This window comes from Capricornis sumatraensis, chromosome 13 (genome assembly GCF_032405125.1).
Source record: "Capricornis sumatraensis isolate serow.1 chromosome 13, serow.2, whole genome shotgun sequence".
Classification (NCBI taxonomy): domain Eukaryota; kingdom Metazoa; phylum Chordata; class Mammalia; order Artiodactyla; family Bovidae; genus Capricornis; species Capricornis sumatraensis.
This window is the reverse complement of record NC_091081.1, coordinates 81,650,494-81,667,982: the sequence shown is the minus strand read 5'-3', so window position 1 is coordinate 81,667,982 and position 17,489 is coordinate 81,650,494. Positions and strand designations below refer to the sequence as shown.

Sequence of the window (17,489 nt, the reverse complement as noted above, 5' to 3'; positions counted from 1 at the left end):
AGTCTCGGGCCCCATCTCAGTCCTGCTCAATCAGAATCTGCATTTTTAACAAGATTCACGTCCTTGACGCCTGAGCATGCTACTACCCCCCCCAAACCCCACATAACCAGAGAACCTAAGGGAATCTGGGGGACAGGGAACATGGGCACGTACGCAAGGACACTGTGAACCCCTCTTTCTCCAAGTGGAAGTCAGGAACTCACCTGTGGGGTCCCAAGCGCCAAGGAAAGTACACTTAACAGGTGATGAAACTTGTGACCTCCTCTGGGCAAAGGGAGGAAGGAACAAACAGAGGGCACCAAGATGGCTCATCAGCCCTGACTCAGGGCTGGAAAGACCCCGAAGGCCAGCACTGGAACCAAGAACACCCCGTCCTGTGAGACGTCTCTGAACAATTCCTACAGCGAGACTTTCATCACTTCTGCTTCTGGCTCGAATCTCCTGGTAAATCTGAAGGGAGCAGCTCCATTGTATGCAAATCACCACGCCCCACCCCAGGTCTTCCACAGGACCTGTCAAAGGTCATAACCCCCAGGGCCCACAAAGGGTGACAACTGACACATTTAGGGGTCATCCACGCCCCGCTGGTCTCCAAGGGGCCCATTACTGCCCATCACCTTGGCAGGATGACTCGGCTCTGCCACTGAAACCAACAGGTTTGGTTGTGGGATTAACAGCCTGGGACCTGGAGCCAGGATGCCTGGGTTCAAATTCCCTGCCTCATTCAAGCCTCAGTCTCACCTGTAAAATGGGAATAACAGACCCTACCTCATTGTTTCCTATGAGGAGTATGTGAGTTATGACCCACAGAGAACTTAGAAGAGTGCCTGCTTTACAAACGTCTGTACGCTGGAGGATCACCACGAGAACTGAGGGGACCGGGGAGGCGCTGAGCACAAGTCCAGGCGCTTAGGGAGCACTGGCAGATGGCGGCACTTGTGCTCCTTAGTTACGGAGCAGATTTTCCTCCCGGAGTCTACATAAGACCACATTGAACACCCTCCCTGATGCCAGCGGGGGCTAGTTTTCCTCTCATGGTGCAGAGAGCGTGGGCACCAATCACAGCTCCCGCAGGTAACCCACGTGCCCGGGGATGATGCTAAGAGACAGAAGACGCAGGTGCTCATCAGAGCCTGCCCTCTGTGTGAGCCGGGGCAGAGGACCAGGGCCTCACCAGAAGAAGGAGTTCCCCCACTCGGAGCTGTCGTCGCCCTGCTTCTGCGCTCGGACGGTGAGGTCGAAGCAAGACCCATCGTTGGGCCAGGAGAAGTAGAAGACACCTGAGTTGAGGATCTTCCGCAAGGCCGCGAGGCGGTCCTCCTCCTTGGCCTCTTCCTGGAGAGGGTAAAAGTCGGTGGCGGTGATTTTGTAGATCTCGGCCTCTGGGATTCTGCCCACGGATGTGCAGCCTGTCACCAGAACCAGGAAGCTCAGGGAGGTGCCACCTGGAAGGCAAGTGAGACACGGGGACTGAGGATCACAGGCAGTGACACGGGCGACAGACAGCTGCAACCACGAGACAGACTTCCTATTCTCTCCCTCACTTCCCTGCACCCTGCCTTCAGCTGAGGGATGCGCCTGCCACCTGAGCCCAAAGCCTGGAGCTGTGGTTCCAGAGCCCAGCCCGGCCCATCAGCAAGAGAGCCACCTGGACCCTGTTAGAAACTGGAACTCTCAGCCCCACCCCGCCAGGCCTCGGGGGCAGGGCCACCACCCTGCTCTTAACAAGCCTAGGGGTTCCAGGTGGGTCTTCCCCCCACCTCCAAGCCTGAGATACTGCCTGCAGCCTGCCCAGCCCACACCCCAAGCCTCTCAAATCCACCCTCCCCACAAACCCCCAAGGCCCCCAGGGCTCGGTCCTCCAAGCACCACTAATGGAGCGGCCTGATCGCAGACCGACTTCCTGCCTCTCCCCACCACGCAGCACAGAGTCCAGCCGCTCTTATGAGCCATCTCTGTGGCTCCCCCAAAACACCCTTGCATCCCTGGACTTCTGCCAGCAAGGCCTTCCTTCCCACTCACCTTCCTGCCCCCACCCTCTAGACAAGCTGGGGCCTCCTTGATGTCTCCACCCACCCCACCCCCTTCCCAGAACTCCTCTCCACCCTTCTGGGGTCAAGTCTGCAGCACCTCCTCCAGGGAGCCTTCCCTGCTCTCCTGAGACACCGCCAGGTGCCCCTTAGACACTGCGAGGAGCACTCAGATGCTCCCTCTTAGTTCTCATCACACACAAAGCTAACAGCCTCCTTCCCTGCACGTGTCCTCCAGCCAACTGGGGGTTCCTTAGAGACAGACTCTGGTTGTCATATCCCGGCAAGCCAGCACTTCACACAGCAAGTGTTTGATGAAAACGCCCTAAATAGGCCAATGAGACAGCGGCTCAAGCCCCCTCGCTCCTCCCCGTGAAAGGCTACCCCAACCACTGCAGACCCTGCTGTTCGGAGGAGGAGAGACATCCTCCTTCTGGGGACCCCACCACACCACCCACGGCTGTTTTCTGTTCCATATCCCGAGTGCAGCAGGTCCAGGCACACAAAGGTGCTCGAAGACACGCTGGGGGCGGAGATGGTGGGCACACTGACCCACTGCCCTCTATTTCAGGAGAAGGCCCAGGAGACAATTTGGTGGGTAACTGGCCTCGAGGGACTGGCGTGATTCTGGCAAGCCAGCCAGAATCCTCGTCCCACTGAGGTTTAAGGGACTCGCTCCCATCAAGACCTACTCCGGATGACCTGTGGTCACCATCTGGAGCCATGGTGGTCAGCGTTCTCAGATCTCTGGACACTCCGCTGAGACCCCGAAGCCTGCCAGTCTCTCTGCTCACCCACCCTAGATCCCCCCCACTCCTCACACTTCACAGGGAGACAGCACTGCTGGGGGCCAGGGAACGTCAGGTTTCATTAAAGACCCCTTCATTCAATAAATAGGTCACCCACTCCCACAGGCTTCGGGTGTAGGGGAGGAGGTCACATAAAACAGGCGACCATACTGGTTCACAAACCACCTCTCCGGTCATGTGACCAGGAAACCTTTATTTCTTTATTTTTGGCTGTGTTGGATCTTTGCTGCAGTGCAGGCTTCTCACAGCAGAGCACAGGCTCCAGGGCGTGTGGGCTTCAGCAGTTACAGCACACGGGCTTAGCTGCTCTGCGGCCTGTGGGATCATCCCAGACCAAGGCTCGAACCTGCGTCTCCTGCCCTGGCAGGCGGATTCTTCCCCACTGAGCCACGGGGGAAGCCGGGGAAACCACTTTGAAACAGCATAAGAATAAGGCCGTCTACGGGGTCGCACAGAGTCGGACACGACTGAAGCGACTTAGCAGCAGCAGGAATAAGGTGGTTATGGCTGTGGACAGTGACAGGGGTCAGGGGCCGAGTCTCTTAAGGAGAACCGGTGTTGTTTCTGGAAAACAGGTGGGGTTTGTGTGGGGCTGACGGCCTGTGCTAGAACCAGCGCGCAAGCATCTCATCTGGCTCCTCCCGTGCGCTCAGCACGGGCAAGGCGGAGTTCAGGAACCGTCCCCTCGCACGGGCCAGAGGACAGCCCAGTGGTTGAGGCTGTGCGCCCCGAGACAGGACTCCGGAAGGGGGCGGGTCCCGGGGGAGAACGGGAAATGCTCCTCTCTACCTCTCCACCCGCGTCGTGCAGTGGGTTTCTAGCCCCGCTTCCTCAACAGCCTCTGCGTGGGGGAACCAAGTTCCTGGCAGGAATCCCAGGTTGCTCTGAAGACAGCAGGCACTTTCTGTGCAGGGCAGCGGCCCGGGGGAGGCTCGGGGCGGGCGTGCGGCAGCAGGCGTGAAAAGGCTCTTGAAATAAATGAGCGCAAGGGGAAGGGCCGTCACCACCGAGGAGGCAGGCTCCCGAGTCCTGGGCCGAGGGGCTCGAGAGAAGATGCAGGAAAGAGCCGCTGCGTGGGAGCAAGCTGGAAGCAGATGCTTTAGTGACACTCAGTCCTCCGGGATGCTTACCGTGTGCCAGGCAGCGCTCCACAAACCTGCTCCCAGCACCCCCAACGGGGAGGTCCCATTTTACAGGCAGGGAGATGGAGGCACAGGGAGGGTGAGTAGCCTGCCCAAGGCAACACAGCAGGGAGCTGGGATTCAAAGCCACTTTCTAGCCCACCCCAGGCAAGTCACTCAAGCCAAGTCTGGTTCCAGGGCCGGGGGCTCCTGACCATGTCCTTGCAGAAGTACAGCCAACCTGTCTAAGAGCACCGCTGTTTTAGACTTGGGGACTGGCCCGCGAGGAGCTGAACTGCCTGTCCAGTGCACAGCTCATCTCTGTTGGACCCAAGATGCAAACAGGGGTCTCACCTCGGCCCAGGCTCCATCCAGCCCTGCGGGCTGGTGGCCTTCAACCACTTCGGCTGTTGTCTAAGAATTGTGGTTGGCCAATGCTCCCCTCGCTCATTTTCAAATTGACACCAGAAGTTTTCATCATTAGTTTAAATGGTTGTGAGTAATATATTTTCCAGCATGTGCTAAATATTGACATGTAAAAATAAAACTGTTGTGGGCCTCTGTACCAGCATCCAGAGGAATCCAGGTGGTGATTTATATTCATCATCATCTATTTTTTTTTAAGGAATCATGAACAAGATTTTCTTGAACAGATGGGATTTTTACTCCTATTTGCCGTCCACTTTCCACACGGAATTTCATCCTAACGTTACATTCTGTGCTTCACTCGATCATATTGTATAGCACTTTGATCCTAAAGTTCCGAGTCTTTAAAAAGTTTTTCTTTGGGCTTGAGTTATCCCTACAATGATTTTTAGTAGAGATTGGTCAAACAGTGTAAACAAAACATTTTTGTTAAACAACTGTTTAACATAAAAAGTGAAGATTTGCTGGAAAGGCTTTTCTTAATGAGATGAATGGTATTTCTCGTTCATGGGCACATATTTATTGGTGGGATGAAACTAGATTCCAATTCTGGTTCTATTTTTCATTTTTATAGATGTAAATGCTGAGGAACCTTGTTCGCATTGATAAACAGATGGGAACAGAAAGGGCTTCATTAGAGAAACGTCACTCAATTCTTCAAAGTCCTTCTGAGTTACATGTTAAGAAAAAAAGAAATCACAATGAATTGTTGACACAAGCACTGTTAATGCTGTCAGCTGACACCCCACTTACTACTTCTATTTTGTGGAAAGAAAACAATTGACTGTCATCTGACTTGTCAACAAATCTGTCACCTAGTCATTGAGGTGACTGACTTGCTCAACTGCTGACAATATTCTGAACTGTCCCTTTGTTTGGCAACCTAGAGGCATTTACGTCTGGAACAACACAGCATGGTGAGATGCTGTGTGAAATAAGACAGCAGAAGGGTGGTTATGGATGCAACAGGGAGGGTGAGAAGCTAGCTCCACATCCCAGGACATTCTTAGGCAAACTGAGGACTGGGAGGCGCTGAGGAGCAGAAGTTGTTTTCCTCAGATCTAACCACGTCCATGCTCACAGTCTCCGTGACCCCAAGAAAATGGCCTCTCAGCCTGGCAGGGGTCAGTCAGTCCTGGTATCACCATGTCCCCCCATCTGTGTAAGAGCCCCCTGGCTCTCACGCGCTGCAGGAGGTGGGGAGTAGAGAGCAGGGCTGTCAGGATGCTGTCGGCCCGTGAGCCCACACAGAAGGTGTCTCCAGGGGTAAAACAGGCTGGCAGGACTCAACTGCCCCAGGCGAGGGAGAAATCCCCTCTGAGGTCACCTTGAGCACGGGATCCCAGCTGTGTTTTCAGTAACTCAGGATCAATTTTCTCACAGCCCAGAAGTGAAATGGGCCTTGGTGAAGGGGGGGGGCCCGCTTGGGGGTTGGGGGTCTTAGACGTCATCAGTCAAGGCTGAGTCTGGGGCCTTGAAACCAGATAGGATGTTGAAGCAAGACAAAGACAAAAGTCAGGCTCGCCTTGGCCTGAGAAGATAGGGCTGCACACGCCTTTGAACAGCCTGCCTCAGGCTTTCAACAGGCAAGCCTCAGGCCGTCTCTGGGCACCAGACCGGCTCCCCATCCCTTCAGCTCCGACTCTCTGGTTGCAGGGCTCCAGCCGCAGCAAGACCATGCCTGGGTCAGAGGATACTGGCCAGAGTCAGGTGAAGTCGTGGCGAGGGCAAAAAATGGGTCAAAGACGTCTATGCCAGAACTGGGAAGGCCATACCCGCACACAGAGGCAGCCTGGGTAAGCAGGGTGGGGCAGTGGATTGCAACTACCTCAATATAAATATGGGCTTCCCAGGTGGCTCAAGGAGTAAAGAATCCACCTGCCAATGCAGGAGATACAAGGGTTCGATCCCTGGGTCCGGAAGATCCCCTGGAGTGGGAAATGGCAAGCCTGCTCCAGTATTCTTGCCTGGAAAATTCCATGGAGAGAGGGGCCTGGTGGGCTACAGTCCATGGGGTCTCAAAAGAGTCGGACATGACTGAGCACATTATATATACAGGTTAACTGGGATGGGATTTCAGTTTGAGACGATGAAAAATGTTCTAGAGAAGGACAGTGGTGATAGCTGCTCAAGAACGTGAATGGCCTTCATGTCACTGACGTGTAATGCTTAAATGGTTAAAATGGTAACTTTTAGGGACCTCCCTTGTGGCTCCGCTAGTAAAGAATGTGCCTGCAATGTGGGAGACCTGAGTTTGACCCCTGGGTTGGGAAGATCCCCTGGAGAAGGGAACGGCTACCTGTTCCACTATTCTGGCCTGGAAAATTCCATGGACTGTATATAGTCCACGGGGTTGGAAAGAGCTGGACATGACTGAGTGACTTTCACTTTCACTGGTGGTCCAGTGGCTAAGATGCCACGCTCCCAGTGCAGGAGGCCTGGACTCAATCCCTGGTCAAGGAATCAGATCTCACAGGATCTGATTGCAGGATCACAACCAAAGATCCTGTAAGCCACAACCAAAATCAAAGATCTCGCATGCCATAACTAAGACCAGGAGCAGCCAAATAGATAAATAAGTAGTTTTTAAAAAGGGTAAATTTTTTAATCTTATATATGTTAGTTGCTCAGTCACGTCCAACTCTTTGCAATCCCATGGGCTGTAACCCATCAGGCTCCTCTGTCCGTGGGGTTCTCCAGGCAAGAGAATCCCACTGGAGTGGGCTGCCATTCCCTTCTCCAGGGGATCTTCCTAGCCCAGAGATTGAACCTGGGTCTCCTGCATTGCAGGCAGATTTTTTTACCATCTGAGCCACCTGGGAAGCCCTATCTTATGTATATTTCATCACAATTTGTAAAAACCTCCAAAACCTCAATTTAGAAATCCTCTCTCTCAAGAGAGCCGTCTTCAAAGCCCAGCTCCAAGTCAGAGCTGTCTGGGAGAAACTCCAAGCCCTGCAGGGACAGGTCCCGAGTTTCATCCAGCCGTGGCCACTTGTCATCCAGGTCGGGTGCTGGGGCCACCATGAGTCACAAGCACACACAATGGTTCATTCAGAGTCGGTGCCGGGTGTGTTCTGCGTTGGAATTTGTTTGCTCAGCCTAGGAGTTCTCTCCCCAGCCAGGTACAAGGGATCTCAACCCTGGGTGCCTACACACCAACCCCGCCTCTTGACTGCCGATCTGGGATCCTCTCAGATCTGTGAACAGAGGACCTGGGAGCCGACGCTTCCCCACCTGTGAAGTCGGCAGCTGTGGCCGGAGGAGCCCGAGCCGCCTGCCCCCACCCCAGCGAGCTCAGAATCCTGAATACCTGGATCCACCAGGTATCTGTCCCCTCCCTGCCGAGAACACGAGCGCAGTGAAGGCAGCGGTGTGCTGGCTAATTTCACCAGCTTCCGGGAGCCGGCTGAGCACAGCGCATCCCAATTCCATCCTGGCCTGAAACCACCCATGCTGGATACACTTACACGACGGAAACTGACAAACACAGACTGTCAGGGATCCCCCACCAGAGAGCCGGTAATGACCGGCCCACCACTGGGTATAAGAGTTAAATCACTAAGACTGATGGCCATTTCAAGACTTGCTAGAGAATACTGCATTTTCCAAATCTCAAAGGAGTCCTAAAGACTGTCAAAGGTCCCCCTCCAGAGGCGGTCCATCCTGCAGTGACTGCCCAGAGAAGTCAGCCGTGGCTGACTACCACCAGGAGTCACGGACCCAAAGGCGCTCAGCCTGGGCCCCACGCCTAGTTCTCCCTGAGAGACCCCCTGCAGGACAGCCCTTCGCACCCACTCAGTACCCAAGTTCAGTCCATGTTCATTTTCTCATGTATTAATAAAAATCTTCAGAACTATGTAAGATAGAGATGAGGCAGTTTTCCTGCTTTTAGAGATGTGAAAACAGCCCTCGAGATATTGAATGAACTAAGAAGGTCAGTCTGTCGAGAAGCTGAAATTAGACTCGAGGAGGGCTGTCTGGTGGAAGGCTTACAGGACTGTCAAGTACAGCTTTACAGGCTGTGCACTGCCCAACTCCAGGAAACACAGTTCAACAGAGACCTCAATGTATTCAACCTCCAAGGCTATGAAACAGGGAGGCCTTGAGAGCTTAGGGGAAAAGGGAGTTAAATCCCTATAATCATTGGGATAAATTCTTTCTATAGCAATAGTCTCACTTTCTATGCCTTGTATTGTGTATGTGTCAGGAAGCCCAACTCTCATATCCATACATGACTACTGGAAAGACCACAGCTCTGACTATATGGACCTTCCTATATTCATTGGAAGGACTGACGCTGAAGCTCCAATACTTTGGCCATCTGATGCAAAGAGCCGACTCATTGGAAAAGACCCTGATGGTGGGAAAGATTGAAGACAAGAGGAGAAAGGCGCGACAGAGGATGAGATGGTTGGATGGCATCACCGACTCAATGGACATGAGTTTGAGCAAGCTCTGGGAGATGGTGAATGACAGGGAAGCCTGGTGTGTTGCAGTCCATGGGGTCACAAAGAGTCGGACATGACTGAGTGGCTGAACAACAACAGGAAGCCCAACTCCAGGGCTTATCATGGGGACTCCAACCCCTTCCTGCTAGCATTTCAGAGAGGAAGGAGGGACTCTGAGCTCTCCATGGAAATCTACAAGCTTCTGAACATTTCTTAATTTCTAACATAAAAGGCTGTGTTCACTGAGGTAGACTGAAAGAGAACAACTTCCCCAAGTTAATTAAGAACCTGAGCGGAAGTCTCTCTGTACAGAGACAAAAGAGTCAAAAGGGGGCCCACCTCCTACTCGGGCTGGTCATCCTGGTGGCAGATGAAAGCTGGAGTTTCACTGTACTGCCAGCACACTCAACAGATGGGGAAGAAAACACAACACATCATAGTTCTGGGATAGGGACTTGCAGATGGGAAAGAAGATCAAGTTCAAGCCAAACATTCCTCAGCATAACCCAAGAGAACTGGAAAAACTCAATGACAAGGCCCAGTCCTTCCATCCTTCAGACTGTTGTTCAGTCGCTCAGTCGTGTCTGACCGACTGTTTTGTGACGCCATGGACTGTAGCCCGCCAGGCTCCTCTGTCCATGGGATTCCCCAGGCAGGATTACTGGAGTGGGTTGCCATGTTCTCCTCCAGGGCATCTTCCAGACCCAGGGATGGAACCCGAGTCTCCTGCATTGATAGGTGGGTTCTTTACCACTGAGCCACCAGGGAAGCCCGCATCCTTCAGATACCCTGGGCACTTTCATAAATGTGTTGAGAAAGGCCTCACGTTCCAAGTCAAACACACTCTCACCACACTCAGGGAGCCTCCACAGGGCCCCCTGGAGGGTGACACAGCCAGGCAGGGCTGGGGTGTTCAGAGGACACCAGACATGGCCAGGGACCAGGGGCTGTGCTCGCTCCCCACTTGCGGGGAGGAGCAGGCGGGTGGGGGTGCCGCAGGCAGGGAGGATGGCCTTGTCTGGGGCAGCACTATGAGCTGGTCACCTCTCTCCACTCCCTGCCCTGGGATGAGCCTGCCATAGCTGGCACCCACAGACAGCCTGGCTCACAGACACTGTCTGTGGGGGCCGCCAGCCTTCCCTGTCAGGACCAGCTTCCTAGAGCTGATCTCCAATCTCAGCCCAGGAAGACAAGCTTTCCCCTGGGATACAAGCAAGGTACCACTTCCCTGGTCTTGGAACCTCAGCCTTCCTGCCCCTTTCAGGACAGAACAGCCTAGCCGGTGAAGGCAGGCCCTGATGCCATAAAAAAGGAGTTTAAAACCTAGTCATAGGTTCAAGGGGCTTCCCTTGTGGCTCAGCTGGTAAAGAATCTGCCTGCAATGCAGGAGACCTGGGTTCAATCCCTGGGTTGCGAAGATCTCCTGGAGAAGGGAAAGGCTACCCACTCCAGTATTCTGGCCTGGAGAATTCCATGGACTGTAAAGTCCACGGGGTCGCAAAGGGTTGAACACGACTGAGCAACTTTCACTTTCATAGGTTCAAGAGGGAGGGGGCATATGTATACCCACGGCTGATTCACGTTGCTATATGGCAGAAACCAACACAACATTGCAAAGCAATTATCCTCCAATTAAAAATAAATACATTTAAATTTTTTAAAAACCCACTTGCCACCAGCAAGTCACCGATGCAAAAAGGACCATTAATTTACACACAAGAAAAATACTGCCAATCATAATTGTAAAATGCCAACAACTGTAACATATCTGAAACACCCAGATGTTATAATATAAAAAAATGTGTCATGGAATAGAGGAATTACAACTCTTAAGCTTTCTAACAGTTCCAGTTCCTACCTCAAGTTGTTGGGAGAGCTGAGTTAATAAATTAAAACACTTAAAACTGGGCCCAGCACAGAGTAAGCACCACCTAAGGTCAGCTGTCATCTTCACATCCTCGTGACTGAGGAAAGGCCACAGGAATTTTTTATAACCTCAGAAAATAAAAATCATGGCAAGGGGGAAAAAAAAACAGAAACTCTTGGCAGGCAGCACATCTTCATGAAAAAAAAGTAAGTGTTTAGAGGCCACTAGATCCAGGTTTCAATTCTAGCTGAGCTTCTTAGGCAAGTGATTTTTACCTTCTGAGTCTGTTTCCTTTACTGAAAAGGAGAATAAAGACACAGTATCACGTTGGCTTGTTTTTAGGATTAAAGAAGCTAATGTACACTTAGCCATTGGCACAAAACAAGACATTTAACACATGCATTTTGTCATGTGGGTACTGAGTGTTTTTCCTAAACACTGTTTGGAGATGATCACCATCATAGTTCAGAGGAAAAAAAAAACCACCCGATTAAAGAAAAAAGAGCCAGAAAAGTAATGGCAAACAACTGTGCTGTCTGCTGTGAAAATCCTCAGACCAGGGAACACAGCTGCTGTGTGGATGTGGAGATGCAAACAGCTGCTGTGTGGATGTAGGCTTGGAAAGAGCCTGTATTTGAGCAGCTCACAGCCTGATCTGGTCTTGGCCCCATAAGTCACCAGAGACACTGGGCAGGGACAGTGTAAATCAGAAGGCAGAGAGGGGAGGAAGGAGGAGGTTGCTGAGTCCCAGCATTGCATCAGGGCTCCTGTGAGGCCCAGGAGTGCAGAGGTGACCGAGCGGCCTCACGGGGAGACTGTGACTCCCCAGCGGCAGCTGTGTTGATGGCTCAGCCCCTCACGTCTTACACCGAGCAAGGATGCCCGCGCGTTCCTGTGAGTCCTCTGCCCTTTCCAGTCGGATCATGTGGCCCAGTTCTGGAGCTCTTTTCCTTGCTCTCGCTCACACCCAACTTCAGTGCCCAATGGTCAGGCGCTGGTGGCTTTTCTCTCCTTGCCAACGATGCTCCATCCCAGCTCCACTCCCTAAAGACACATTCAGCAGGTCCAGGGGCTTCTGACCTCTGACCTCCACCCCCTTCTAGAATACATACATATCCCCTGTAAAACAACACACCAGCCCCTGGGGAGACGCCCCTGGGGAGACGCCCCCGCCCCCCCAGACCAGGCTGGAAGATCCTAGATCCCAGCGGGCGCCCAGAGAAGGTAAGGTCCTCTGTGCCAGGGTGGGAAGGAGGCCAACAGGGGAGGAGCAGGCTCTCACCTCGACCTCTGCCCTAGCCTGGAGGGGCCGGCTCAGTGAAATAAACATTTTAAAAGAGGGTAGCTGCTGAAATAAAATGACTAAATCCCGCAGCCTCTCCAAACTCACATAAGAGAAGCTCTGCCCAACATTTGAAGTCTATAGCCCCAAGCGTGTGACAGCTGCCGCCCTCCACGCGGGTACTCACCGGACTTTAGCCTGAGCTCCCCCAGGCAGCCGTAAGCATCGGTGAGCTTCCCGTACTGGCCTTTAATGACCTCCTTTTCTTCCGGGGCTGCGGGAGAAACACAGCACAGACAGCATCAGCCAAACCTCCCGGTGGAGTTCACTCACTGCAGCTTCCGATGCGGCTCCCACCCACTCGGCAAAGAAAACGCAGAGTCGGTTGCTCGGCCCCAAGTCATCTGTGTGGAGGCTTGTGGATCAGCAGATTGCCAAGCTCCAAGGATTGAGACCTTCCCACCTGCTGTCTGAAAGCTCCAGCAGTGTCCTGGGAAGACTGCAGAGGCGGAGGGGAGTCCCCGGCCCGCGGAGGTGCTGGGTTTGAGGTGGGAGCAGGTGTCTCAGGCCAGCCCCATCCCTCGGTACTGCAGCCCACGTGCTCAGAAACAGCACTGAGTCATCGCTCCCCGATGGGGAGGACCTTCCTTCCTAAGTATCGTCCACCAGAGGCCAGATCGTGCAAGTGCTCACCTGCCCCCCGGGGACCTGCTAACACACAAGGGCTGAGCAGGAGGCCTGGGTGACCCTTGTGCTCCAGGTCCAGGGCCAGTGAATCCCAAGGCAGGCTGATGAGCAGAGGTCCCCAGGGTCTTCAGAGCTACTAGAAACACCCAGGACGACACACCCAGCCTGCTGAGAAGCAGAAGAAAAACTGGCAGAGGGAAGGACCAGGAAAAGTAGGGAGCCCTTAACCTTGACAGTGATAGCACAGACACCGTTGGAGGTGCCACGGGCTCTTAGAGGGGCTAGGCCTTTGCACCCTTTTCTCAGAAGAACGTTTCTAAATGCATAGAATAAAACACACACATGGACGAATCCTTAAATAAGGGCCCCGCAAATACCATTAGGGCGACTTGATATGGAAGCAAAAACTCAGCCTCAACTGGATTCATCCATATACAAGGGCTCTCCAGCTGGGGAGACAGAGGGAAAAGCCTGGCAGACACCACAACTTCACAGATAGGTTTTGGGGGCTCTGTATCTCTAAAAAGTGAAAGTGAAAGTCGCTCAGTTGTGTCTGACTCTTTGTGACCCCATGGATTGTATACAGTCCATGGAATTCTCTAGGCCAGAATACTGGAGTGGGTAGCCTATCCCTTCTCCAGCGGATCTTCCCAACCCAGGAATCGAACCCAGGTCTCCCGCATTGTAGGCGGATTCTTTACCAACTGAGCTACCGGGAAAGCCCTATAATCTCTAAAATTGTATGCAAATTTTTTGATGTATGTTTTTATATACTCAGATCGTAATTTTCATCAGAATCTTCAAGGAGCTCTAAGGTTAAGAACTAGTTTAATAAATGATATTTTCCTCCAAAATTCACATGACTTTTTCTAATTAGGGTTTTTTGCTGGGGGAGGAGGGAGCAGAGTAACCTAAAGGTAATTACCCAAAGCCAGGGCTTCCCTGGTGGCTCAGCAGTGAAGAATCCACCTGCCAATGCAGGAGACTCGGGTTCAATACCTGGGTTGGGAAGATCCCCTGGAGAAGGGAACAGCTACCCACTCCAGTATTCTTGCCTAGAGAATCCCATGGACTGAGGAGCCTGGCAGGCTACAGTCCATGGGTGTCACAAAGCAGCCACTAAACAAGTGTATATAAGTCAGTCCCAATCTCCCAATTCACTGCACCCTCCCTCGTGTCTACATCTTCTCTCTTCAAAACTAGCAATCGCTTCCCTCCAATCCCTGCTTCCATCTTCACATCTCACTCTCTCTCTCTCTCCCGCCTCCCTCTTCCATCTGTTAAGGACCATTGTGAGTAAACTGGGCCCCTGGATCATCCCCAACAATCTCCTATCCCAAGGCCCTTAGCTTAATCACAAGTGCAAGGCCCCTTCTGCCAAACGCGGGAACCGTTGCAGGAAGTGGGCATCAGGATGGGGGCACTGAGGGGCCCACAGATGGGCACGACCCACTTCCTGGAGCCCACAGGTCTTTGCCCCAACAATGATGACAATGAGGAGGACGAGGCAGCCTTCCTGCCCACCCCGGTCTGCTCCCTGAAGAGATGAAGGCCTCCTCCATCCAGGTGATGATGAGTCTGCCGTTCAGGGACAAGCCTGGTGCCACCTGTCTATGGACCCCTCCTGGAAGTGGCCTGCTCCCTACTCTAGGACAGGTGAAGCCTGTGAAATCCCATCCCCGCAGGTGGAAGCGAACTGCTCCCTGCAGGCCTGTTCAGGGCCACACGTGGTGTCTCCTGGTCTAAAGAGAGAGGGGTAGACAGGCAGCTCCCGTCCTCACTGCAGTGGACACATTGATCAACGCAAGAGCATAATTCTGACGCACCCACAAAAATCATATTTCAACCTGCAAAGCTTTACAAAGCCTCTGCACAGAACCCTGAAGCCAGGGTATCATCTGGTCTCACCCTGTTGACCCTAAAACGAGGAGGTCTTTGTGCCTTTATGTTCCTCTGCAAACAGTCCTAACCAAACAAACAAAACCCTGGGGAGAATGGCATCCTATCATGTATACTATCATGTAAGAATTGAATCGCCAGTCTATGTCTGACGCAGGATACAGCATGCTTGGGGCTGGTGCATGGGGATGACCCACAGAGATGTTATGGGGAGGGAGGTGGGAGGGGGTTTCATGTTTGGGAACACATGTAAGAATTAAAGATTTAAAAAAAAAAAAAAAAAACCCTGGGAAACTGCCGGCCAAAGGAACCTGGTCAGATCCACACTTCCGAGGTGGGAACGGGACCGCAGGAGAAGCTGTGGGAACAGAACTGACCCCTGCCCCGCTGGGTCACAGAAGAAAAGCACACACAGCTGGTCCCCCTGCGCTGGGAAAATCAAACAAACACAAATTTTAAAAAGGCTTCTCACCCTATTTTAAAAACAAACAAGCACAGCTCCACCAGGCCACCTTGTCCCATCTGAATCCTGTAAATGATCCACTCCTTAGTACAGAATCAGCACCATCATCCCTGGCTTTCACACAAGGCACCTCACGGAAGGTCACAACCTGACCGCACGTGCCAGGCTTGGGAGAAGATGCTTTTCCTCCATCACAAACAGACGAACTGTAAACAAACCGGGGGGCTTAAAACATCGGAACTTTCTCAGCTCTCGAGTCTGGAGGCTGGAAGCCTGGAAGCAAGGTGTCAGCCGGCCACCATCCTCTGCAGGCTCTGGGGAGGGTCCTCCCTTCCCCGTCCTGGCTGGTGGTGGCCGTCAATCTGGACCTTCCTTGGCCTGCAGCTGTCTCACTCCAACCCCTGCCTCCTTCATCACGTGGCCGTCTTCTCTCTCTGTGGCTCTGGGCCTCTCTCCTCTTGCAAGGACACTCATCACATCAGATTGGGGGCCCACCCTACTCCAAGATGACCACATCTCAACCTAATTACACGAAGGACCCTATGTCCAAACATGGTCCCATTCTGAAGTATTGGAAGTTAGGACTTGCATGTATCTTTTGGGGAACACAGCTGAACCTGTAAGATTCAGTAACCTTTTCCTTCCATGAGCCAGCCCTGTTAAAAGTCCAGACTCTGCAAAGCATCTCTCCTTTTCTCCAGGCCTTCCCCTCCAAAGCTCCTTCCCACCCCTGCGATGCGTAAGCGGGACACGTCCCATGTCTGGGAGACAGGGCCTCCTCAGTGAGCCCCCAGGACCCCCAGAGGCCTGGCCTCCCAGGCAACCTGTTGCAAAACCGCCCGACACCACCGCTTGCCCCAGATAACCGTATTTCCTCACTTCGTGTCAAAGGAAGAACAAATCCATTTTGCTCTTAAAAGGGAGCTCACAAACCAAAAGCCTCAGGCAGGTAACGAAGGATCGAAGCTGCAGGAAGAGGTCCGTGGGTGACCCAAGGATATATGCACCTTCTAATGGGGACACATGGTCCATTTCTGCCCACTGCCCCCAGGAGGTCAGACCAGCCTGGGTACCAGCGAGTTTCCAGTTTTTTGAGAGAAATAGGACGCTTCTGATTTCTCAGTCTTGGCAACCAACCCAAGTTTATTTTAAGCTCTGTGTGGGCTGCACACACCTCTGCAGACTGTATTTGGTCTGCCCATTGGCAACTTCTGTCCTTCCTTACTTAATGTCTGAAAAATAGAATTTTCCTGTCTTCCGTGCTTTTGTTGGTTGCATTTCCGGAGGGTTCGTCCACGTGAGAATGTTTTTGCTTCCCCCTGCTCACCGCCCCCCGAACCCCAACCATCGGCCACAACTTTCCAGGAAGTCCTCCCCTTTACTCACCCACCCTTGTCCTCATCCACCTCTTGCCCTGGGATTCAGCCACTCGTTCCAGTGAGCGTGTATCTGAAGGCCGGCTAGGCACAGGGACCCAGCAGGGATCCGAAGAGCCCCAAACCCATCCGCCCCAGAGGCAGCGAGGCAGGCGCGGGGCCTTGGCAAAGAAGGGACACGTGTCATGAATGGGTGAGTGACAACCGTGGAGGCCAACCCACTGGAGGTGGGAGCCAGGGGCAGCGGCCCCGACAAGGCTGTCACAGAGGTGGTGGAGCGGCAGCGCCTACTCGGGGCCAGGAACCACACAAGCTTCCTGCCGAAGGGGACAGACGCAATCAGCAGCACAATACAGTGACGTGAGCTAAGAAGAAAAAGCGAACAAGGAAGAGGGGTGGGAAGCGGGGGAATGAGGACTCTCACATAAGTGCGGTTTGGCAAGGTCTCACTGCAGGGGCAATCTGTGAAAGCAGATGAAGGAAAAGAGGGAGATGGCTGAGTGGAGGGCCGGGGAGCACCGTGGGCCCACAAGAGCATGTGCAAAGGTCCTGGGGCTGAAGCATTCCTGGAATATGCAGGCTCAGTGAGGTCAGCGAGTCTGACAGAGGGAATGGAGCCAGGGACATGCTGCGAAGCACCGTCTAGGTCATAACAAGACTTGGGGTTTCGCGCCGAGTCAGAGGGAGGCACTGCGGGGTTTTGAGGATCACTCTGAATCCAGGAGGGGCAAGAGGAAGGCAAGGAGACCAGTTAGGAGGCGCTACAATGATCCTGCAGAGAGGACGCTTGGAGCGGGGTTAGGGGGGTGGGGCCAGAGGTGCTGGGAACACACACACACCACACACACACTCACACACCTTATTATTATTGAAACTTCTAAAGAAAAGCAGAGAAGTGTAATAACTTTATGTGCCCACCAGCTCTGACTGGTATCTATTCACACGCAAGCTTACTTCATTCATATCTCCCATCTGACAGGGTAACAGGCAGGAAGGCCAGGGGTCTCCAAACGGAGGAAACAGGCTGCAAGTGTCTCTCAAAATTCTGTGTTGCTATGATGACACCTGGTTCCACCTG

At 53.0% G+C, this 17,489-nt stretch overlaps 1 protein-coding gene across 1 annotated transcript in view; it reads right to left on the bottom strand.

Annotated features, from left to right (window-relative positions):
* SYNJ2 (synaptojanin 2) overlaps positions 1-17,489 on the bottom strand; it is a 100,327-nt gene that overhangs the window by 52,743 nt on the left and 30,095 nt on the right. Inside the window, exons 2-3 of the mRNA XM_068984931.1 lie at positions 12,174-12,260; positions 1,175-1,445 (exon numbers count right to left, since the gene is read on the bottom strand). Coding sequence (XP_068841032.1) covers positions 1,175-1,445; positions 12,174-12,260 — 358 coding nt within the window. The remainder of the gene's footprint in view (positions 1-1,174; positions 1,446-12,173; positions 12,261-17,489) is intronic.